At 44.4% G+C, this 24,156-nt stretch overlaps 1 protein-coding gene across 1 annotated transcript in view; it reads left to right on the plus strand.

Annotated features, from left to right (window-relative positions):
* LOC134341265 (ureidoglycolate dehydrogenase (NAD(+))-like) overlaps positions 1–24,156 on the plus strand; it is a 74,216-nt gene that overhangs the window by 33,873 nt on the left and 16,187 nt on the right. The window contains exons 4-5 of the mRNA XM_063039127.1: positions 3,233–3,294; positions 7,587–7,640. Coding sequence (XP_062895197.1) covers positions 3,233–3,294; positions 7,587–7,640 — 116 coding nt within the window. The remainder of the gene's footprint in view (positions 1–3,232; positions 3,295–7,586; positions 7,641–24,156) is intronic.

Consider the following 24,156-nt stretch of genomic DNA (forward strand, 5'->3'; position numbering starts at 1 on the left):
ACAAGTGGTCCTAATGTCCTTGTGATTCAGCACCCTAGCTCTGAGATCTTCAATTTTATTTACCAGAGACTAGGTTTGCCAGCAAGTAATTGATATTAGGAGTTGAAAACCTTGTCTTCTTAAATGCACTTTTAGCCCAGCACAACTACTCTTATGCCATCTTAAAGGGGCAAGGCTCCGGCCAGAGTCCGATCTATTTCTGTCATTATTGATTAGCGATAGATTATTTAATCGCATTAAAACATTGTTACTAACTGTACAAACCTTAGATGCAGTTTTGGGTTCTCAGCTGCAGTAGGCTGAAACGAGAGTATTTGATTGTTTCTATTAGAGCTGCCGCACAAATTGCCTTTATCGATAGTGCTCCTTGCAAACAAAAACAAATCAAAATAGTCAGGAATCTATTCTTTTATTTGGAGCACACAATGCTTAATTAGGACAGGGAACTGTTGCTGAACATTTTCCAACTCTCATCAGTCGCAAGTATGTTGTGTGGCCACTAGGCACTACTCTGTGCTTAGAGCAAACAGTTTTTAAATAGTGTCTCTGACATGTTTATATTCAAAAAGCACTGATTTTTGTCACTGATAGTGGGTGAATGATAAACAGTAAGACAATCTGGAACCATTTTTCTCACTGTGCAGTTTCAAGTATTCAGGCTTGGAGATGCCAGAAATTTGAAGGCATCAGCAATCATCTTGAATGTTACAATGAAAATGAAGATTTGGAGGATGCAATCATCGAAAGCATTGTTTGAAGGCAGTCCACTTTGTACGATGTGTCTGCACTGATTTTGTTCATTTACAGTTAATCAAAACAGCTCATCACTGTACACTAATGATTTCCTCCATCAATAACTATTAGGAACTAATAGTTTTAAGTACCGTTGTGGTATTGGTGATGTTCTAATTTATTCTGTATTTTATTTAAATATATAATTTGTTACTCAGTTTGTCTTTTACATCTTTTGAACTATTTCCATGAAATTTTGGCTAATTGGTGCAGCTGCTTAATTGAGCCAAAATGTGCTGGTTCCGATATGTCCCAATTAACTGGAATCTGCTGCATACAAAATTATGAGGAGTGTAGATAGGATTAATGCAAGCAGACCTTTTCCACTGAAGTGAGGTTGGGTGAAACTAAAATTGGAGTTGGGTCATGGGTTAAGAGTGAAAGGTGAAATGTTTAAAGGAACATGAGGGGGAACTTCATCACTCAGAGGGTGGTGAAAGTGTGGAATGAGCTACCAGTGGAAGTGGTGATGTGGATTCAATTAACGTTTAAGAGATATTAGATTGGGTACATGGATGGGAGGAGTGTGAAGGGCTATGGTCCAGGTGCAGGCCAATGGGACTAGGCAGATTAAGAATATAAGAAATAAACGCAGAAGTAGGCCATCTGGCTTTTCGAGCTTGCTCCGCCATTCAATAAGATCACGACTGATCTGGTCATGGACTCACCTACTTGCCATTTTCTCATAACCCTTAATTCCCCGACTTTGCAAAAATCTATCCGGCCTTGTCTTAAAATATATTTATTGAATTAGCCCCGCTGCTTCATTGGGTAAAGAATTTTTCACAGATTCTCCACTCTGGCAAAAGCAATTCCTCCTCATCTTCATCCTAAATCTACTCCCTTGAATCTTGAGGCTATGTCCCCTAGTTCTAGTCCCACCTACTAGTGGAAACAACTTTCCTGCCTCTATCTTATCTATCCCTTTCATAATTTTATATGTTTCTATAAGATCTCCTCTCATTCTTCTCAATTCAATTACTAGTTTATAATAGATTCATAGTTTGGCAAGGACTAGATGGGCCAAAGGGCCTGTTTCTGTGCTGTAGTGTTCCATGACACTTTCCATAAGGATGCTCTGAAACACTGTCTTCCTGAGCAATAGTTTCCCCTCTACCATAGTGAATAAAGCACTTGTCTGCATCTACCTGAGGCAGGAATCATGCCACCACCTTCCAGCTAGCGCAGTAAAGTGTTATGCTGACAGCTCACTACTATGCCACTCCTACATTCATATCCAAATCATTAATGTATATATCAAATAGTAAGGGTAGCAGCACGAATCTCTATGGTACACCGCTGATAGCAGGCTTTCAGTCACAAAAACAACCCTCTTGTCTCATATTACCCAGCCAACTTTGCATCCAATTTGTCAACTTGCCTTTTGGAGTTGATTGCTGTGACGGGGTCCTGAATTACCCCTATGAACTGAGCTTTTGAAAGGAGAGAGAGAGAGTTATTTAACACCAACATGTTGGTTTGAGAGGGAGAGGGACGAAGACTAACTGTTGGACTGTCACTTTAAGGCATTGGAAGTAACTTTTGGATTTCTGCTGAGTTGGAGACAGCACCGAGCAGCTCGTAAGTTGCTATGGTGACCGAGGGCGTTATTTAATGGACACTCGATGTTATGATTTTCGGCAGGTTGTTGATACTTCTCAAGGACAGTTTGCCTGCTTGTATTTCTTACACAGAGAGAGGAAGGAGGAGTTATTTGAATGACAGTTGATGCTCAGCCCCGGAGGATAAATAGGGGGTCAGATGATATAGACCTCAGACACATGTTTGGACACTGAAGGAGCATTGTTGTGCCTGCAGAAAAAGTGGGTTTTGGAGGATCGATCAGTGGCTCTTGCAGTGAAAAGAGGAAAGGGGTTGACTGGTGAGGAGTTGTCCATGTGCCCACCCTTGCCTGGGGGATAGCTCCACCACAGAAAACCGGTCCCCTTTGTTAAAGTCACAGTCGGTGACTTTTAAAGGATTTCAAAGGACAACGAGAAGATTGGCGGTGTCAGCTCACCTGAAGACTCAAATCTCTCCCTCTCTCTCTATCACTACTCAACTCAATACCATGAACTGAACTGTACTGAACTTCACTCATCATCGTAAGACTGTATCTTTTTACCCCTAGATGTAAAGAAGCTTGGTTTTTCTTTCATACATATATATTTCACACTTACTTTTATATAATCATTGCTAACCTGTTTGATTTATCTACATTTATATTACTGTATTGCATAGTTACTAATAAATATTATTAGTTTATAGCAATACTGGACTCCAAAGTGTTTTCCATCTCTGCTGGTTCTTTATTCCCGTCATGGGGTACATGACAATTGCCGAGTGGGAGGTACGAAAGTCCACGTAAAATACATCAGCTGCGCCGCCCTCAGCTCTGTTGTCACCTCAAGTTGATCACTGTGTCGTACTGTCTTCCCAGGTTCCAACCATTATGGCATCGCAGGCTTCTATTCCATGCAAGCTGTGAAATGTGGCCTCATTGTGAGTAAGATGTGCAAAAAATGTGATTTGGAAGATTGACCTGTTACACACATATCCTTGCAGACAGGTTCGCTAGGGCTGTTCAGGAGAGTTTAAAATAATCAAGCAAGAGAATGGGAACTGGAGTGAGAGGACTGAGGATAGGGTAGTTGGTTTACAAACAGAGGCAGCGTGTGGGTAGACAGCTCGCAAGCAGAAATTGAAGATAGGGAAAATTGCAATCAACAAGATGAGTTGCAAAGTAAAAAGGGGACAAGTTGAAAAGGGTGATGAATACAGTACAGAAGGTGTTAAAAGACCATAAGATTATCTTTGTTCCAAATGGACGTCCTTGTATTTTGAGGTTGTGTCCTCTAGTATTATACTACCCCACCACAGGAAACATCATCTCCACATTCATTTACTGAGGCCTTTCAACATTCAGTAGGTTTCAGAGAAACCTCATTCTTCTGAATTCAAGTGTGTGCAGGCTCAGAGCCATTAAACACTCCTCATATGAGAAGCCTTTCTATCCTGGCAGTTTTGAATATTATACTTCTATGCATGCAGCATACGGAATAAGGTAGATAATCTTGTAGCACAGTTACAGATTGGCATGAATGACGTTGTGGGCATCGCTGAAACATGGCTGAAAGATTATAGTTGGGAGCTTAGCATCCAAGGATAAATATTGTATCGAAAGGATCGGCAAGTAGGCACATGGGGTGGGATGGTTCTATAGGTGAAAAAATGAAATCAAATTAGGTAGAAGTGGCATAGGATCAGAAAGTATAGAATCGTTGTGGGTAGATCTAAGAAACTGCAAAGGTAAAAAGACCCTGATGGGAGTTATTTACAGACTGCCAAACAATAGCAAAGATGTGGTCTACAAATTACAACAGGAAATTAAAAATGCATGTCAAGAGGGCAATGATACGATAGTCAAGAGAGATTTCAATATGCAGGTCGATTAGGAAAATCAGATTGGTGCTGGATCCCAAGAGAGGTAATTTGCAGAATGCCTATCAAACGGCTTTTCAGAGCAGCTTGTGGTTGAGCCCACTAAGGGCATCAGGTATTCTGGAGTTGGTGTTGTGCAATGAACTAGAATTGATTAGAAAGCTTAAGGTAAAAGAACCTTTAGGGGATATTGATCATAATGTGAGAGATTTCACCCTGCAGTTTGAGAAGGATGTGGAAGACTAATCTAGAAGGTTAAGATGCATGGGGTCCGCGGCAAATAGGCTGTTTGGATTCAGAACTGACTTGCGCATAGATACAGGGGATAGTGGTTGAAGGGACTTCTTCCGTCTGGAGGTCTGTCATTAGTAGTGTTCCGCCGCGATCTGAGCTGGGACCTCTGCTGTTAATCATGTATATAAATGACCTGGATGACAATGCAGATGGGTGGGTTAGGTAGATCCCAAAGTAGTAGTATTCTAAAGGCAGGATAACACAACCACTGCTGACAAGACAAGTCAAAGAGAAGGTATTTAATATTGCAAAAATTAGTGGGAAGTTAGAGGATTGACAAGATTGTAAAAAACAACAGAAGGCAACTAAGAAAGTCATAAATAAGGAAAAGACAGAATATGAAAATAAGCTAGCCAATAATATTAAAGAGGATACCAAAGGTTCCTTCAGATACATAAGGTGTAAAAGAGAGACGAGAGTAGATATTGGACTGCTGAAGTGATGCTGGAGAGATAGTAATGGGAGACAGGAAATGGCAAAGGACACTATGGTGCAGCATAATATGGAAGACACCAGCAGTGTGCCAAAGGTCTGTGAGTGTCAGGGAGCAGGAGTGAGTACCATTGCTATTACAAAGGAAAAAGTGCTAAGCAAACTCAAAGGCCTTATGGTGGACAAATCACCTGGACCAGATGGACTACATCCCAGAGTTCTGAGAGGTTGCTAAAAAGTTAGCAAATGCATTGGTTATGATCTTTCGAGAAACACTTGACTCTGGCATGGTTTGAGAGGACTGGAAGATTGCAAATATCTCTCCATTCTTTAAGAAGGGAGCAAGGCAAAGGGTTATAGGCCACTTTATAGATCATGCTAGCCTCAGTGTTGGAGTCTATTATTAAGGATGAGGATTCAGAGTACTTGGAGACTAATGATAAAATAAGTCAAAGTCAGCATAGTTTCTGTGAAGGGAAATCTTGCCTGACAGATCTATTAGAGTTTTTCGAGGAAGTAACAAGCAAGGTGGACAAAAGAGAGGCAGTGCTCATCATTTCCTTTGGTTTTCAGTAGGCATTTGATAAGGTGCCGCACATGAGGCTGCTTAGCAAGATAAAATCCTATGGCATTACAGAAAAGATACTGGCATGAATAGAGGAATGACTGATAGGCAGGAGGCAGTAAGTGGGAATAAAGGGGGCCTTTTCTGGTCGGCTGCCAGTGGTTAGCGGTGTTCCTCAGTGGTCAGTATTGAGGCTCTTCACGGAAGAATAAGGGAGGATTTCACATTGTTTGTCAATGATTTAGGTAATGGAATTGATGGCTTTGTAGCAACATTTGTGGATAATATGAAGATAGGTGGAGGGGTAGGTAGTGCTGAGGAAGCAATGAGATTGCAGCAGGACTTAGACAAATTGGAAGAATGCGGAAAAAAAGTGGCAGATGAAACACAATGTTGGGAAATGTATGATAATGCATTTTGGTAAAAGAATCAACAGTGCAGACTATATTCTAAATGAGGAGAAGGTTCAAACATCAGAGGTGCAGAGGGGCTTAGGAGTCCTTGTGCAAAACTCCTAAATGGTTGAATTACAGGTTGTGAATGTGGTAAAGAAGGCAAATGCAATATTGACATTTATTTCAAGGGGAATAGAATATAAAAGCAAGGAGATAATGCTGAGCTTTTATAAGACACTAGTCAGGCTGCACTTGGGAGTGTTGTCAACAGTTTTGGGCCCCATGTCTCAAAAAGGATGTGTTGTCATTGGAGAGAGTCCAGAGAAGGTTCACGAGGTTGATTCCAAGAATGAAAGGGTTACCATATGAGGAGCATTTGGCAGCTTAGGGCCTGAAGAATGCCGAGGGATCTCATTGAAACCAACCGAATATTGAAAGGACTAGATAAGGTGGATGTGGAGGGGATATTTTTTGTGGTGGGGGTATCCAGAACTAGAGGGCACAGCCTCAAAATTGAGGAGCAACCATTTAGAACAGAGGTAAGGAGGATTTATTTTTGTGGCAGAAAGTAGTGAATCTGAGGAATGCTGTGCCACAGACTGCAGTGAAGGCCAAATCCATGGGTATACTTAAAGCGGAAGTTGATAGTTTCCTGATTGGTCAGGTCATCAAAGGACATAGCGAGAAGTCAGGTGTAAGGGTTGAGTGGATTACAGGATCAGCCATGATGGAATGGCAGAGTACACTCTATGGGCTGAATGGCCTAATTCTGCTCCAATGTCTTATGGGACTTGGGAATCCTTTTGCAGGATTCCCTAAAGGTTAATTTGCAGGTGAGAAAGGCAAATGCAATGTTAGAACATAGAGCATATAAATCTACACCACATCACAGGCCCTTAGGCCCACAATGTTGTGCGGACCATGTAACCTACTCTAGAAACTGCCTAGAATTACCCTACTGCATAGCATCCTATTTTTCTAAGTGATGTTAGCATTCATTTTAAGAGGACTAGAATATAAAAGCAACGATGTAATGTTGAGGCTTTATAAGACACTGGTGAGGCCTCACTTTGAGTATTGAGCGCAGTTTTGGGCTCCTTATCTAAGAAGGATGTGCTAACATTGGAGAGAGTTCGAAGCGGTTTCACAAAAATGATTCCAGGATTGAAAGGCTTATCATATGACAATCACTTGATGGCTCTGAGCCTGTACTCACTGGAATTTGGAAGAATAAGGGGAGAATCTCATTGAAACGTGTAGAATGTCAAATGACCTCAATAGAGTGGATATGGAGAGGATTTTCCCCAAACTGGGAAATTTAAGACCAGTGACACAGCCTCAGAATAGAGCAGTATCCACTTAGTATGCAGATGAGGAGGAATTTCTTTAGCCAGAGTGGTAAATCTGTTAAATTTGTTGCAATGTACAGCTGTGGTGGCCAAGTCATTGGTTATATTTAAGGCAGAGATTGTTAGGTTCTTGATTAATCCAGGCATGAAGGCATACAGGGTGGGCAGAATGCAGGAGATTGGGTCTGAGAGGGAAATGGATAAGCCATGATCAAATGGCAAAGCAGATGGGTCAAATGGCAAAGATAGGTAAAATGGCCTATTCTGCTCCTATATCTTATGGTTTTATAACAACATTTTTCTCTTTGTATTCTTTAGGGGATGTCTTGTACCAACACCTCTCCATTTGTGGTGGCAACCAGAGCAAAGGAGGTAACATTTTAGCTAACCAACATTTGCTGAGCCAGCATTCTATTTACAGGGTACCTTCTGTCACCCACAAGGTGTCATAAACTGTGGTTCCTGTTACCAGATTAGGGAATAAATTTGTTTTCAAAACGGCAGCAGGAACCAATCCCCTGGACCCTCATCTGATCTACCTTTCACTTCTCAGCTGATCTGAGACATGGAGAAACACAGCAGTGAAATAACCCATTGGGCATGTTGGGTCTGTACCCAACTGAACTGGTGTCCATTGAGTCTGTACCCAACTGAACTGGTGTCCATTGAGTCTGTACCCAACTGAACTGGTGTCCATTGAGTGTGTACCCAACTGAACTGGTGTCCATTGAGTCTGTACCCAACTGAACTGGTGTCCATTGAGTCTGTACCCAACTGAACTGGTGTCCATTGAGACTGAACCCAACTGAACTGGTGTCCATTGAGACTGTACCCAACTGAACTGGTGTCCATTGAGTCTGTACCCAACTGAACTGGTGTCCATTGAGTCTGTACCCAACTGAACTGGTGTCCATTCAGTCTGTACCCAACTGAACTGGTGTCCATTCAGTCTGTACCCAACTGAACTGGTGTCCATTCAGTCTGTACCCAACTGAACTGGTGTCCATTGAGTCTGTACCCAACTGAACTGGTGTCCATTGAGTCTGTACCCAACTGAACTGGTGTCCATTGAGTCTGTACCCAACTGAACTGGTGTCCATTGAGTCTGTACCCAACTGAACTGGTGTCCATTGAGTCTGTACCCGACTGAACTGGTGTCCATTGAGTCTGTACCCGACTGAACTGGTGTCCATTCAGTCTGTACCCAACTGAACTGGTGTCCATTGAGTCTGTACCCAACTGAACTGGTGTCCATTGAGTCTGTACCCAACTGAACTGGTGTCCATTGAGTGTGTACCCAACTGAACCGGTGTCCATTGAGATTGTGCCCTACTGAGTCGGTGTCCATTGAGACTGTACCCAGCTGAATCGGTGTCCATTGAGACTGTACCCAGCTGAACTGGTGTCCATTGAGATTGTGCCCTACTGAGTCGGTGTCCATTGAGACTGTACCCTACTGAGTCGGTGTCCATTGAAACTGTACCCAGCTGAATCGGTGTCCATTGAGACTGTGCCAGAGTCTGTATCTGCTGAATCTGTGCCCATCGAAACTGTCCCACTGAGTCAGTACCCACTTAATCTGTGCCCACTGAGACTGTACGTGAGTCTGTACTCACTGAATCGAATCTGTGCCCATTGAGATGGTGTCCATTAATTCTGTACCCACTTAGACTGTGTGAGTCTGTACCCATTGAATCTGTGCCCAGTGAGAGTGTGCCTCTCCGTACCCACTGAGCCTGTTTGAGTCTGTACCCGCTGAGAGTGTGTCCATCGATTCTGTACCCACCAAGACTGTGCCCGAGTCTCTGACCATTGAGTCTATTCCCACTGAATATGTTCCCATCAAGATCGTGCCTGAGTCTATAGCCACTAAGCCCATGCCCATCGATTCGGTACCCACCAAGACTGTACCCACTGAACCTGTGCCCATCATTTCTGCACCCACTGAGACTGTGCCTGAGTCTGTAACCACCGAGTCGGTACCCATCGAAACTATACCCACTAAAACTGTGCCCACCAAGTCTGTGCTTACTGGGACTGTACCCACTGTGCCTGTGCCCACTGAATCTGTACCCACTAAATCTGTGCCCATTGAGGCTGTGCTCTCTGAGACTGTACCCATCCATTCTGTACCCGCCAAGTTTTGCCAGCCGAATCTCTGCCCAAATCTACCCACTGAGCCTGTGCCCAAGTCTGTACCAATCAAGATTATGCCTGCCGACTCTTTACCTGCCAAGATTGTACCCATTGAGACTGAACCACTAAATCTGTGCCCACCAAATCTGTACTCACTGAGATTGTGACTGCCATGTCTGTGCACACTGAGACTGGCCACTGAATCTGTACCCACCAAGACTGTACTGGCCGAATCAACGCTCCGAGTCTATTTTCACCAAGACAGTACCCACTGTTCCTATGCCCACTGAATCTGTACTTGCTGAGACTGTGCCCAACAACACTACACCCACCAAGCCTATACCCACCCATCCTGTATCTGTCGGGTCTGTGTCCACTGTGTCTGTGCCCGCTGAGTCTGTGCTCATCATGCCTGTGCCCCCTGAATGTGCACTTACTGAGACTGTACCTGAGTCTGTGCCCAGCATGACTGTACCCATTAATTCTGTCTGCCCAGTCTATACCCACTGAGCCTGTGCCCACTGAGACTGTACCCATCGATTCTGTGCCTGTCCTGTCGGTAACCATTGAGTCTGCGTACCATGACTGTCCTACTGAATCTGTACTCACCAAGACTGTACCCTCTGTGTTTGTACCCACTGAGACTATGCCTGAGTCTGTGACCAGCAAGACTGTCTGCCCAGACTACCCGTCAATTCAGTGCCCACCTAGTGTGTACCCATCAAGTCTGTGCCATCAAGCCAGTGCCTGCCAAACCTATAGATGGTGAGACTGTACCCATCACACTGTACTACCGTGCCTGTGCCCATTGCATCTGTATCCACCAAGACTATGCACAGTGAGACTGTAACTACCCAGTCTATACTCGCTGAGAATGTGACCAAGCCTGTACCTACTGAGCCTGTGTCCATCAAGTCTGTACCCATTGAGACTGTATCCACTAAATCTGAGCCGCCGCCCCCCCGAGTCTGTGCCTACTAAGACTGTACCCACCATGCCTATGCCCACTGAGATGATGCTCACTGAATCTGTGCCTGCTGAGAATGTGCACAGTGACACTGTACCTACCAGGACGATACCCACCCATCCTGTATCTGCCGAGTCTGTGCCTGCTAACACTGTGCCAGTGACACTGCCCCTGCCAAGACAGTGCCCAGAAATTCTCTGCCAGCTGAGTTTGTACTTCAAGTCTGAGCCTGCACTGTACTCACCAATTATTTCTCACCATAAGTGCTGCCTGTCCTGCTGAATTCCTTCAGCATCTGCAGAATCTCTTATGTTAATTATCATCATTATTTTTTAAATATTTTTTCTCAGTTCAAGTTGGTAAAACCTGAGCTGCAGGCTTAGCCAAGCACATTCATTTCTGCTGGAAAAACAGGACCTCCAGGGTAGTAATCTGTAGATTACTGCCTGTGCCATGTGCTAGTGAGGGCAAGAATAGGATGATTTGAAAGATAGCATCTAACAATCGATTCCAACAACTTCCCAACCACTGATATCAGGCTAACAGGTCTATAGTTTCCTTTCTGCTGCCTCCCACCCTTCTTAAATAGCTGAGTAACATTTGCAGTTTTCCAGTCATCCAGTACAATGCCAGAATCTATCAATTATTTAAAGGTCATTGTTAATGCCTCTGCAATCTCTCCAGCTACTTCCTTCAGAACCCAAGGGTGCATTCCATCAGGTCCAGGAGATTTATCCACCATCAGATCATTAAGCTTCCTTAACACTTTCTCAGTTGTAATTTTCACTGCACAAACTTCACCTCCCTGAATGTCCGGTATACTTCCACTGTGAAGACTAATGCAAAATACACATTCAAATTGACTCCTTCTACTTTAGGCCATGAACTTATCAATCACCCCTCGTACTTTGCCTCTGACTTCACTTGTCATTCATGGTAGTGTCCTTCTTCCCTTTGAAAATTTCTTCTTATGGGGAATATATCTGTCTTGCATTTCCCTCATTTTTCGCAGGAACTCCAGCCATTGCTGCTCTGCTGTCTTTCCCGCAAATGTCCCTTTCCAGTCAACTTCGGCCAGTTCCCTCTCATGCCATTGTAATTTCCTTTATTCCACTGAAATAGCGACACATTGGATTTTACTTTTTCCCTCTCAAATTTCAATGTGAACTTGATCATATTGTGATCACTGTTCCCTAAGGGTTCCTTAACCTTAAGCTCTCTTATCACCTCCAGATCATTGCGCAACACCCAATCCAGCACAGCCAATCCCCTAGTGGGCTCAACAACAAGCTGTTCTAAAAAGCCATCCCTTAGACATTCCACAAATTCTCTCTTGAGGTCCAGTACTGACCTGGTTTTCCCAATCACTTCCATGTTAAAATCCCTGACAATTATCATGACATTCCCTTTCTGACATGTCTTTTCTATCTCCTGCTGTAATTTGTAATCCACATCCTGGCTGCTGTTTGAAGGCCTGTATACAACTGCCATTGGGGTCCTTTTACCCTTGCCATTTCTTAACTCAACCCATAGACATTCTACACCTTCCAATCCTACGTCATCTCTTTCCAACGATTTAATATTTTTTATACAGAGCCACATCACCCCCTCTGCCTACTGACCTATCTTTCCGATACGCCGTATATCCTTGGACATGCAGCTCCCAATGGCAGCCATCCTTTAGCCAAGTTTCAAAGATGGCCATAATGTCATATCTGCCAATCTGTAGCTGAATTTCAAGATCGTCCATTTTATTCCTTATGCCGTGTACATTCAAATACAACACTCTCATTACAGTATTTGTTGCTTTCTGACTTAACTGCACCGTGCCTCTATTGCCCTGTAACTCATGCCACTGGCTTTGATTAAGCCTCATCTCCTGCCTGTTCTTTCTATAATCTCTATAATTTACATCAATAAACTGGAAGAGGGGTCCAAGTGTAGTGTATCTAAGTTTGTTGATGACACTAAATTGAGTGGAAAAGCAAATTCTGCAGAAGATACAGAGAGTCTGCAGAGAGGTATTGATAGGTTAAGTGAGTGGGCAAGGGTTTAGCAGATGGAGTACAATGTTGGTAAATGCAAGGTCATCCACTTTGGAAGGAAAAATGAAAGAGCAAATTATTATTTAAATGGTAAAAAAATTGATCCATACTGCTGCGTAGAGGGTCTTGGAGGTGCTTGTGCATGAATCACAAAAGGTTGGTATGCAGGTGCATCAGGCTATCAAGAAGACAAATGGAATGTTGGCCTTCATTGCTAGGGGGATTGAATTTAAGAGCAGGGAGGTTATGATATAACTGTACAAGGTACTGGTGAAGCCACACCTGGAGTACTGAGTGCAGTTCTGGTCTCCTTACTTGAGGAAGTCTCAAGGTTTGGGAGAGTACATTTAGGACAGAGATGAGAAGGAGCTGCTTTTCCCAATGAGTGGTGAATCTGTGGATTCTCTGCCCAATGAAGCAGTGGGGCTACCTCAGTAAATATACTTAGGCAAGGTTGGATAGATGTTTGTATAGTAAGGAAATTAAGGGTTATGGGAAAAAGACAGGTAGGTGGAGATGAGTCCATGGTCAGATCAGCCATGATCTTATTGAATGGCAGAGCTGGCTTGATAAGCCAGATAGCCTATTTCTGCTCCAATTTCTTACGTTCTTCTGTTTTTCTATTAGTATTACATTCTGCTTTCAAATTTGACCTTCCAAAATGAACCACTTCACAATTATCTGGGTTGAATTCCATCTTCCACTCCTCAGCTCAGTTTTGCATCCTATTGATGTCCTACTGTAACCTCTGACACCCCTCCAGACTATCCAGAACACCCCCAATCTTTTTGTCATCAGTAAATGTACTAGCCCACCCTTACACCTCTTCAACCAGGTCATTTATAAAAATTCATATTGCTTAAGTATTGCATGCAGTCTCGTTGGGACTTCTACATACTGACGATGGAAACTTTCCTGAATACATCTGACAAACTCTATCCCATCTAGACCTTTACAGTATGGGATTCCCAGTCAATATGTGGAAAGATAAAATCACCTACCATAATAACCTTATGTTTCTTGCAATAGTCTGCAATCTCTACAAATTTGTTCCTCTCAGTCCCGAGGACTGTTCAATGGACTGTAGCATGGACTCATTTACTAGGTCATACCTTTCTTATTTCTCAGTTCCACCCATAAATGTCTCACTAGTTAAGTTCTCCAGTCTGGCCTGATGGAGCACTGCCGTGACATTTTCCCTGACTAGCAACTCCTCCCCTCCTCCTTTAATCCTTCCTGCTCTGTCATGTCTAAAACAACGGAACCCCTTAATATCAATGTGTATCTCCTGCATCCAAGTCTCACTAATAGCTATAACATCATAATCCCAATTGTTGATCCATGCCCGAGCTCATCCACCTTTCTTACGATACTTCTGAAATGTACACAGCTCAGGACACTCGTCACACCATACTTAACCTTTTGATTCCTGACTTTATCTAAGGTCTTACCTACAATCTGCCTCCACAGCCTGTCCACTAACCTTTCTGTCATTCTGGTTCCCATCCCCCCACATCTCTAGCTTTAATCCCACTGTGCAGCGTTAAAAAACCTTCCTGCTAGGATATTAGCCCCCTCCAGTTCAGTCGCAAGCTGTCCTTTCTGTACAGGTCCCACCTTCCCTGGAAGAGAGCCCAATGATCCAAAAATCTTATGCCCTTTGTTTTACACCAACTTCTTAGCCACATATTAAACTGTATAATCTTCTTAGTTCTGGCCTCACTAGTACATGGCACAGGTAGCAATCCTGAGGTTCAAACCCTAGAGGTCCTGCCCTTCAACTTAGCACCTAACTCCCTGAACTCCCTATGCAGAACCTCATCTCTCATCCTACCCATGTCATTGGTACCTACATGGACCACTTCCTCTGGCTTTTCACACTCCCACTTAAGAATGCTGTGGACACGATCCAAGATGTCACAGACCCTGGCACCGGGTGGCAGCATACAATACAGGAATCTCATTCTTGCCTACAGAACCTCCTGCCCATTCATCTAACTAATGAATCCCCTATCACCTCTTCTGCCCCTTCACAGAGACAGACTCAGTGCCAGAGACCTGACCACTGTGACTTTCCTCTGTTAGGTCATCCCCTCCGCAACAGTATCCAAAGTGGTATATGCGTTGTATGGAATGACCACAGGAGTATTCTGCATTGGCTGTTTAACCCCTTTCTACTTGCCATCCAGTTTCATGTGCCTGCACCTTACGTGTAACTACCCTTCTTTATGTCCTACCTATCATGTCCTCAGCCTCGCGAATCATCTGGAGTTCATCCGGTTCCAGCTCCCAACTCCAACGCCTTAACGCAGATTGTTGGAAGCTGCAGCTGGATGCATTTCTCACAGTTGTAGTCATCAGGGACACTGAGGTCTCCTTGCCTTCTTACATCCTGCAAGAGGAGCATTCAACTATCCTGCCTGTCATCTCTTCTGTCCTAACTGAGCAGATAAAAAAGAAGGGAAAGGAGAAAAAAAGTTTACCTAGAGCTTTTCTTTTTTGCTTCCTCTGACTGAAGCCTCTCGTCACTGAAGCCCCAAAGAGCTAAACCTCAAGATCACCAGTCTAACTCTGTGCACTCAGACAATGGCCACTGTGCTTGCCTTGCCTACCTTTAATTTGTTCTTGCTAATCAATCCCAAACGCAAATTGGTCACTGATCAGAGCTCAATCACACTGCTCAATGTAGTCTGCTCAGTTCATGGGGATGTCTTCTAAGGAGGGTTATGCACTTCCATTGGTTAACTTTTTCTTCTATCATTATAATTTCTTCACATTTCTGGGCTATGCTTTCATTTCAGTTTAGTGGTGTGTACTTATCATATGGAGTGCTGAATCCTGTTTTCATTGGTGAAAATAGAAGTTCTCCCCATTTAGGTAACAGTCCACACTGTTGTTCCTTTTACTAAAGTATACGATAATGCATTTTGGTAAAGGGAACGATAGTGCGGACTATTATCTAAATGGGGAGAAGATTCAAACTCGAGGTGCAGAGGGATTTAGGAGTCCTCATGCAAGACTCCCAGAAGATTAATTTACAGGTTGAGTCTGTGGTAAAGAAGACACTTACCTCAATAATAAGCAAATGCTTTGAGAGGCTGGTCAAGGATTACATCTGCAGCTTACTACCACCCAGACTGGACCCCCTGCAATTTGCCTTCCGACTCAACCGATGGATAGATGACCCATCAGCCACTGCTCTACATATCATCCTTGCACATCTGGAGAAGAAGGTTGCTTATGTGAGTATGCTGTTCTTGGACTACAGTTCAGCATTCAACACCATAATTCCATCCAAGCTCAACAGGATGCTCAGAGACCTCGGCCTTGACCCTGCCTTGTGCAGCTGGATCCTGGACTTCCTGTCAGATTGCCGGCAGGTGGTAAGAGTGGGCTTCCTCACCTCCACCCCTCTGACTCTCAACTCAGGTGCCCCTCAGGACTGTGTACTAAGTCCCCTCCTTTACTCCCTGTATACCCATGACTGTGTCACCACCCACAGCTCTAATCTGCTAATTAAATTTGCTGACGAGACTACATTGATTGGCCTAATCTCAAACAATAACAAGGTGACCTACAGGGAAGAAGTCATCTCTCTGACACAGTGGTGTCAAGAAAACAACCTCTCCCTCAATATCGCAAAACCAAAGGAGCTGGTTGTAGATTACAGGAGGAATGGAGACAGGCTAACCCCTATTGACATCAATGGATCTGGGGTTGAGAGGGTAAACAGCTTTAAGTTCCTCGGCATCCACATCATCGAGGTCCCCACATGGTCTTGTACACACCAGCTGTGTGATTTTAAAAAAAAAGGCACAACAGTGCCTCTTTCACCTCAGATGGTTGAGGAAGTTTGGTATGGGCCTCCAAATCCTAACAACTTTCTACAGGAGCACAATTGAGAGCATCCTAACCAGCTGCATCACTGCCTGGCATGGGAACTGTACTTCCCTCAGTTGCAGGATTCTGCTGAGAGTGGTGCGGACAGCCCAGTGCATCTGTAGTTGTGAACTTCCCATGATTCAGGACATTAACAAAGGCAGGTGCGACAAAAGGGCCCGAAGGATCATTGGGGACCTGAGTCACCCCAACCACAAACTGTTCCAGCTGCTACCATCCAGGAAACAGTACGGCAGCATAAATGCCAGCTACTCTTAACATCCTTTCGTACCTTTATGGCATCCTTTCTTCTCTTTTATAAGGATATTGTGATTATCTAAGTGAGTGGTATTTATGGTAGTTGCGAGGTGCATAGAGTAAGAGAATCTTTAAAAAATGACAGCACAGAAGCAGGCCCTTCGATCTATCTAGTCCCTGCCAAACCATTTAAACTACCAACACCCATTAACCTGCACTTGGGCCATAGTGCAGGTTAATGGCCATAGCCCTCCATACACTACCATCTGTGTACCTATGCAACCTCCTCTTATATGTTGAAATAAAGCTTGCATGTACCACTTGTTCTGGCAGCTCATTCCACTCTCACAACCCTCTGAGTGAAGAAGTATTCATTCATGTTCCCCTTCACCTTTTCATTTTTCACCTTTAACCCATGACCTCTGGTTGTAATCCTTCTCAAACTCAGTAGAAAAAGCCTGCTTGCATTTACCCTCTCTATATCCCTCATAATTTTGTATACCTCTATCAAGTCTCCTCTCAATCTTCTGCATTCCAAGGAATAAATTCCTGACCTATTTAATTTTTCCTTATGACTCAGGTCCTCCAGACCTGGCAACATCCTTGTAAATTTTCTCTACTCTTTGAACCGTATTTTCACCTTTCCTTTAGGTAGGTGATCAAAGCTTCACACAATGCTCCAAATTAGGCCTCACCAATATCTTTAACTTTACAACTTTAACATAACATCATATCTCCTGTGTTCAGTACTTTGAGTTATGAAGGCCAATGTGCCAAATGCTTTCCTTACAGCCGTATATATCAGTGATGCCACTTTCAATAAATTATAGACCTGTATTCCCAGATCCCTTTGTTCTACCACACTCCTCAGGGCCCTTCTCTTCGCTGTGTAAGACCTACCCTGGTTTGTCTGACCGAAGTACAACACTTCGTACTTGTCTGCGTTAAATTCCATCTGCTATTTTTCAACCCGTTATTCCAGCTTGTCCAGATCCTGGTGCAAGCCTTGATAGCCTTCCTCACTGTCCACTGCATCCGCAAATTTGCTGATCCAGTTGACTACATTATCATTCAAATCATTGATTCAGATCAACAATGGACAGAGCAGCGATCCCTGCAGCACTCCACTAGTCATAGGCCTCCAGTCAGAGAGGCAACCATTTACTACTGCTCTCTGGCTTTTCCCACAAAACCAAAGTCTGATCTAATTTACTACCTCATCTTGAATGCTGAGTTACTGAACCATCTTGATTAAACTCCCACGCAGACAACATCTACTGCCTTCCTTTCATCAACTCTATAAGCTTGGTTAGACATAACCTACCACGCACAAAGCCATGCTTAATCAGTCCTTGTCTCTCCAAATACTCATATATCTGGTCCCTTAGAGTACCTTCCAATAGCTTTCCCACTGCAAATGTCAGGCTCACTGGCCTCTCATTTTCTGGTTTATTTTTAGAGCCTTTCGTGAACAGTGGAACAACATTGGCTATCCTTCAATCCTTTGTACCTCACCTGTCACTAAGGATGATTTAAATATCTCTGCTTGGGCCTGGCAAATTCTGCACTTGCCTCCCGCAGGGTCTGAGATAGGTGAAGTGTAAAAGAGAAGCAACAGTGGATATCGGACTGGAAAGCAATGCTGGAGAGGTAGTAACGGGGGGGGTGGGGGGGTGGTGGACAAAATAGCGAAATACTGAGTAAGTATTTTGCATTTGTGTTCACTGTGGAAGACATTAGCAGAATGGTGGAAGTTCCAGGCATCAGGGGCATGAAGTGTGTGAAGTGACTAGAGAGGAAGTTCTTGGGAAACTGAAAGTCTGCAGGTAGATAAGTCACCTGGGCCTCACCTGGAGTATTGTGAGCAGGTTTGGACATCTTATCTCACAAAGGATATGCTGAACTGGAGAGGGTTCAAAGGAGGTTCACGAAAATGATTCCAGGATGGAATGCCTTGTCACGTGAAGAGTGTCTGATGGCTCTGGGCCTGAATTCATTCAAATTCAGAAAAATGGGGAGTGACCTCATTGAAACCTATTGAATGGTGAGAGGCCTTGATCGAGTGGAAGTGGAGAGGATGTTTCCTATGGTGGGAGAGGACACAGCCTCAGAATAGAGGGGTGTCCTTTTAGAACAGAGATGAGGAAGAATTTCTTTAGCCAGAGGGTGATAAATCTGGAATTTGTTACCACAGGCAGCTGTGGAGGCCAAGGTTTTATGTATACTTAAGGCAGAGGTTGATAGAGTCTTGCTTGGTCAGGGCATGAAGGGATACAAGGAGAAGGCAGGAGATTGGGGCTGAGAAGAAAATTGGATCAGCCATGATGAAATGGTGGAGCAGGCAGATGCAGAAAGTGTGAAACCCCTTTTTATTAGGCATCTCTGGAAATGCGGGTTGTTAGCCCCTCGCTAACAGCCACAGGACTCCACTATGAAAAACCCACCTTTCTCAAGCTCCGTACGTCTAGCGTGTATACACTTTGGTCCCACCAAACGCGTGAGGTTGGGATGTCTCACCCTCCCAAACCCCGGTTTGTGTGAATGCTGTGTGATTTGCTGACCTCCTTCAATCACCTGTCAGCAAGAAATAACAGAAGGTACACAGCATACCAATATAAAGAGAGGATATTTATGAACATTAACTTAGCCAGAGTTTTTAAAGAAAATAAAGCAAAAAGCAAGTGCCCATTATAATTAAACAGTCAAATCATCATAAAAGTTGGAACTCATCTTGAACTTGTCTGTAACTCACACGCTGGACCCTTGGTCTGTGTGAAAGCACACACCACCTTTCAGATATTGCTCAAAATTAAACAGACGGGTCTTCCACAGGAGTATTGGTCCTTCCTCCTTGAAGCCATTCATCTGCACAAACATCCTGTGCAGCAGAGATAGCATCCTCTGTTATGGTCCAGTCCATGAAGATTGCATTCCGATTCACAACCCGGTCCTTGGACTCTCGACTCCGGGTCTTCCGGCTGTCCCATGTTCCATTTGGGCTTAATCATAGGCACCTGATGCTTATCTTGGGGATGGGAATTTAAGTGGCCCTGGGATCAAGTGTGGGTGCTGGTTTGTCTTGTTAGTATCCCCTTAGAGTAACTTGCTGGTGAAAGGCTAGAGCAACCCTTTGTGATCTCTAGGCCTGGTTGGAGGACAACTGCTTCATGGAACCTTGTTGTCTCCAGTCGGAGCAGTCATCGTGGTATGGATTCGGCTGTTTCTGGGGCTAGCTGAGTGGCTGTCTGCCACTCTGAGCTAGATATGGATTTGGCTGTTTCCATAGCCAGCCAAGGTTGCTGGCTGCCCTGAGACTTAGAGCCACCCTGGATTGAGCTCCCTTCCTGTCCTTGCCTCTATGGGGTAAGTCAGGCAGTCCTTGCCATTACCCTGCGGTTGGATCTGTCCCTTCCTGTCCTTGCCTCTGTTGGGTAAGTCTGGCTGTCTTTGCCTGAGGCTGGTCTGTTCCCTTCCCTTCTCCACCTGAATCCCTGACAGTTTCCTTGGCGGTTTATCTCGGCAGTCATCCCGGTCCTGCATTCTAGTAAGCATCCCAGCCCAGCGTCCAAGGAAGGGGCCCAACCTTGCAAAAGCATTCCAGCCATGCATCCTAGAAAGGGTCCTGGCCCTGCGTTCCAAGAAGGAGTACCTTGTCCTGCCCAGGAGTGCCTTGAAGAATCCAAGCCTTGTCCAGTCCTGTAGCCATGTCATGTCTTCGCCTAGTTCCAGAGTCTGAGCCCGAGTCAAGACCCAGGTTCTGGGTCCTTGTCCAGTCTCTGCTTTGCCTAGTCCTGTAGCCAAGCCAAGCCTCGCCTAGTCCAGACCCAGCTTCTGGGTCCTAGTCCAGTCTCTGGCTCAGAGTCCAAACCCAGGCTCTTAGTTCTCAGTTCCTTGTCCTGGTTCTGCTTTCCCAGCCAAAGTTCTAACCCAAGTCTGTGTCCAATCCTGTCCCTAACTCTAGTCCAGTCCAGTTCCCAGTACTTCAGTGTCTGTGTCTTGCATCTGGGTCTGCCATCAATGCCCACCATATGACATCCTCAGCCATCTTCCCCATCTTCTCCCAGCTGCTGCCAAAAAAAACCTCAACCCTCACCAGTGTCCCTCTCAAAAACTCTTTGTGCAGCGTTCTCTAGAAACTTCTTCCAATTCCACCATCCTGACTGGCTGACACAACATTCCTGTGTTGAACTTAGCTCAGCTCAAACCCAGGCAGGCTGGAAGCAGAACAGACAGTTCTTACAAAACTACTAAAATGAAGCTTAGAGGTCTGAGGGTGGATAAATCTCCTGGACCTGATGGAATGCACCCTTGGGCTCCTAAGGAAGTAGCTGGAGAGATTGTGGAGGCATTAACAATAATCTTTCAAGAATTGATAGATTCTGGCATTGTATCAGATGACTGGAAAATTGCAAAAGTAACCCTGCTATTTAAGAAGGGTGGGAGGCAGCAGGAAAGAAACTATAGACCTGTTAGCCTGACATCAGTGGTTGGTAAGTTGTTGGAATCGATAGTTAGGGATAAGATTACGGAATACCTGGAGGCACATGACAAGATAGGCCAAAGCCAGCATGGTGTCCTGAAAGGAAAATCCTGCCTGACTAACCAACTGCAATTTTTTGAGGAAATCACAAACAGGGTAGACAAAGGAGATGCAGTAGATATGGTACACTTGGATTTTCAGAAGGCCTTTACAAGGTGCCACACAGGAGGCTGTTTAGCAAGATAAGAGCCCATGGAATTACAGGTATGTTACTAGCATGGTTGGAGCATTGGTTGATCAGCAGAAAGCAGAGAGTGGGAATAAAGGTATCCTATTCTGGCTGACTGCCGGTTACCAGTGGAGTTCCACAGGGGTTGGTGTTGGGACTGCTGCTTTTTACGATGTACGTCAATGATTTGGAATATGGGATAAATGGATCTGTGGCTAAATTTGCTGATGATACAAAGATAGGTGGAGGAGTGGATAGTGTTGAGGAAACAGAGCCTGTAGAGAGACTTAGATAGTTTAGGGAAATGGGCAAAGAAGTGGCAAATGAAATACAATGTTGGAAAGTGTATGATCATGCACTTTGATGGAAGAAATAAATGGGCAGACTATTATTTAGAAGGAGAGAGAATTTGAACACAGAGATGCAAAGGGACTTTGGAGTCCTTGTGCAAGCTACCCTAAAGGTTAACCTCCAAGTTGAGTCGGTGTGAAGAAGGCGAATGCAATGTTGGCATTCATTTCTAGAGGTATAGAATACAAGAGCAGAGATGTGATGTTGAGGCACCTCAGTTCTAAAAGGACGTCCTTCAATCCTGAAGTCATGCCTTCTTGTCCCAGAATCCCCTACCATGGGAAATAACTTTGCCAGATCTAATCTGTTCAGGCCTTTTAACATTCAGAATGTTTCTAAGAGATTGCCCCGCCCCCGCATTCTCCTGAACTCCAGGGAATACAGCCCAAGAGCTGCCAGGCATTCCTCATAAGGTAACCCTTTCATTCCTGGAATTATTCTCGTGAATCTTCTCTGAACCCTCTCCAATGTCAGTACATCCTTTCTAAAAATAAGGAGCCCATAACTGCATACAGTATTCCAAGTGTGGTCTCATGAGTGCCTTATAGAGCCTCAAAATCACATCACTGCTTTTATATTCTTTCCCTCTAGAAATGAATGCCAACATTGCATTCGCGTTCTTCACAACTGACTGAACCTGGAGGTTAACCTTTAGGGTATCTTGCACAAGGACTCCCAAGTTCCTTTGTATCTCTGCATTTTGAATTCTCTCCCCAGCTAAATAATAGTCTGCCCATTTATTTCTTCCACTGAAGTGCATGACCACACACTTTCCAACATTGTATTTCATTTGCCACTTCTTTGCCCATTCCCCTACACTATCTAAGTCTCACTGCAGGGTCTCTGTTTCCTCAACACTACCCGTTCCTCCACCCATCTTTGTATCATCGGCATATTTAGCCACAAATCCATTAATACTGTAGTCCAAATCACTGACATACATCGTAAAAACAGCAGTCCCAACACCGAACCCTCTGGAACTCCACTGATAACTGGCAGCCAGTCAGAATATTCTCACTCTCTTGTTTTTTGCCGACTGGCCAACGCTCCACCTGTGTTAGTAACTTCCCTGTATTTCCATGGGCTCTTATCTTGCTAAGCAGCTTCATGTGCAGTACCTTGTCAAAGACCTTCTGAGAATCCAAGTATTTCACATCTACTACATCTTCTTCGTCTACCCTGCTTGTAATTTCCTCAAAGAGTTGCAGTCGGTTTGTCATGTAGGATTTTCCTTTCAGGCAGCCATACTGGCTTTGGCCTATCTTGTCATGTGCGTCCAGGTATTCAGTAATCTCATCCCTAACATTCAATTCCAACAACTTCTCAACCACTGATGTCAGGCTAACAGGCTAAATGCACCTGATTATTGGTCATTTATTTGTGGAGGAGCATTGTTTCATTTGTCAGTATTCATGTGTACCATTGAATGACAGTACATAGAGCATAGAATAGTACAGCACAGTACAGGCCCTTTGGCCCACAATGTTGTGCTGACCCTCAAACCCTGCCTCCCGTATAAGCCCCCACCTTAAATTCCTCCATATATCTGTCTAGTAGTCTCTTAAACTTCACTAGTGTATCTGCCTCCACCACTGACTCAGGCAGTGCATTCCATGCACCAACCACTCTTTGAGTAAAAAAAAATTCCTCTAATATCCCGCTTGAACTTCCCACCCCTTACCTTAAAGCCATGTCCTCTTGTATTGAGCAGTGGTGCCCTGGGGAAGAGGCGCTGGCTATCCACTCCATCTATTCCTCTTATTATCTTGTACACCTCTATCATGTCTCCTCTCATCCTCCTTCTCTCCAAAGAGTAAAGCCCTAGCTCCCTTAATCTCTGATCATAAAGCATACTCTCTAAACCAGGCAGCATCCTGGTAAATCTCCTCTGTACTCTTTCCAGTGCTTCCACATCCTTCCTATACTGAGGCGACCAGAACTGGACACAGTACTCCAAGTGTGGCCTAACCAGAGTTTTATAGAGCTGCATCATTACATCGCGACTCTTAAACTCTATCCCTCGACTTATGAAAGATAACACCCCATAAACTTCCTTAACTACCCTATCCACCTGTGAGGCAACTTTCAGGGATCTGTGGACATGTACCCCCAGATCCCTCTGCTCCTCCACACTACCAAGTATCCTGCCATTTACTTTGACTCTGCCTAAGTCCTTCCAAAGTGTACCACCTCACACTTCACCAGGTTGAACTCCATCTGCCACTTCTCAGCCCACTTCTGCATCCTATCAATATCTCTCTGCAATCTTTGACAATCCTCCACACTATCTACAACACCACCAACCTTTGTGTCGTCTGCAAACTTGCCAACCCACCCTTCTACCCCAACATCCAGGTCGTTAATAAAAATCACAAAAAGTAGAGGTCCCAGAACAGATCCTTGAGGGACACCATTAGTCACAATCCTCCAATCTGAATGTACTCCCTCCACCACCACCCTCTGCCTTCTGCAGGCAAGCCAATTCTGAATCCACCTGGCCAATCTTCCCTGGATCCCATGCTTTCTGACTTTCTGAATAAGCC

Source organism: Mobula hypostoma (genome assembly GCF_963921235.1).
Source record: "Mobula hypostoma chromosome 11 unlocalized genomic scaffold, sMobHyp1.1 SUPER_11_unloc_3, whole genome shotgun sequence".
Classification (NCBI taxonomy): domain Eukaryota; kingdom Metazoa; phylum Chordata; class Chondrichthyes; order Myliobatiformes; family Myliobatidae; genus Mobula; species Mobula hypostoma.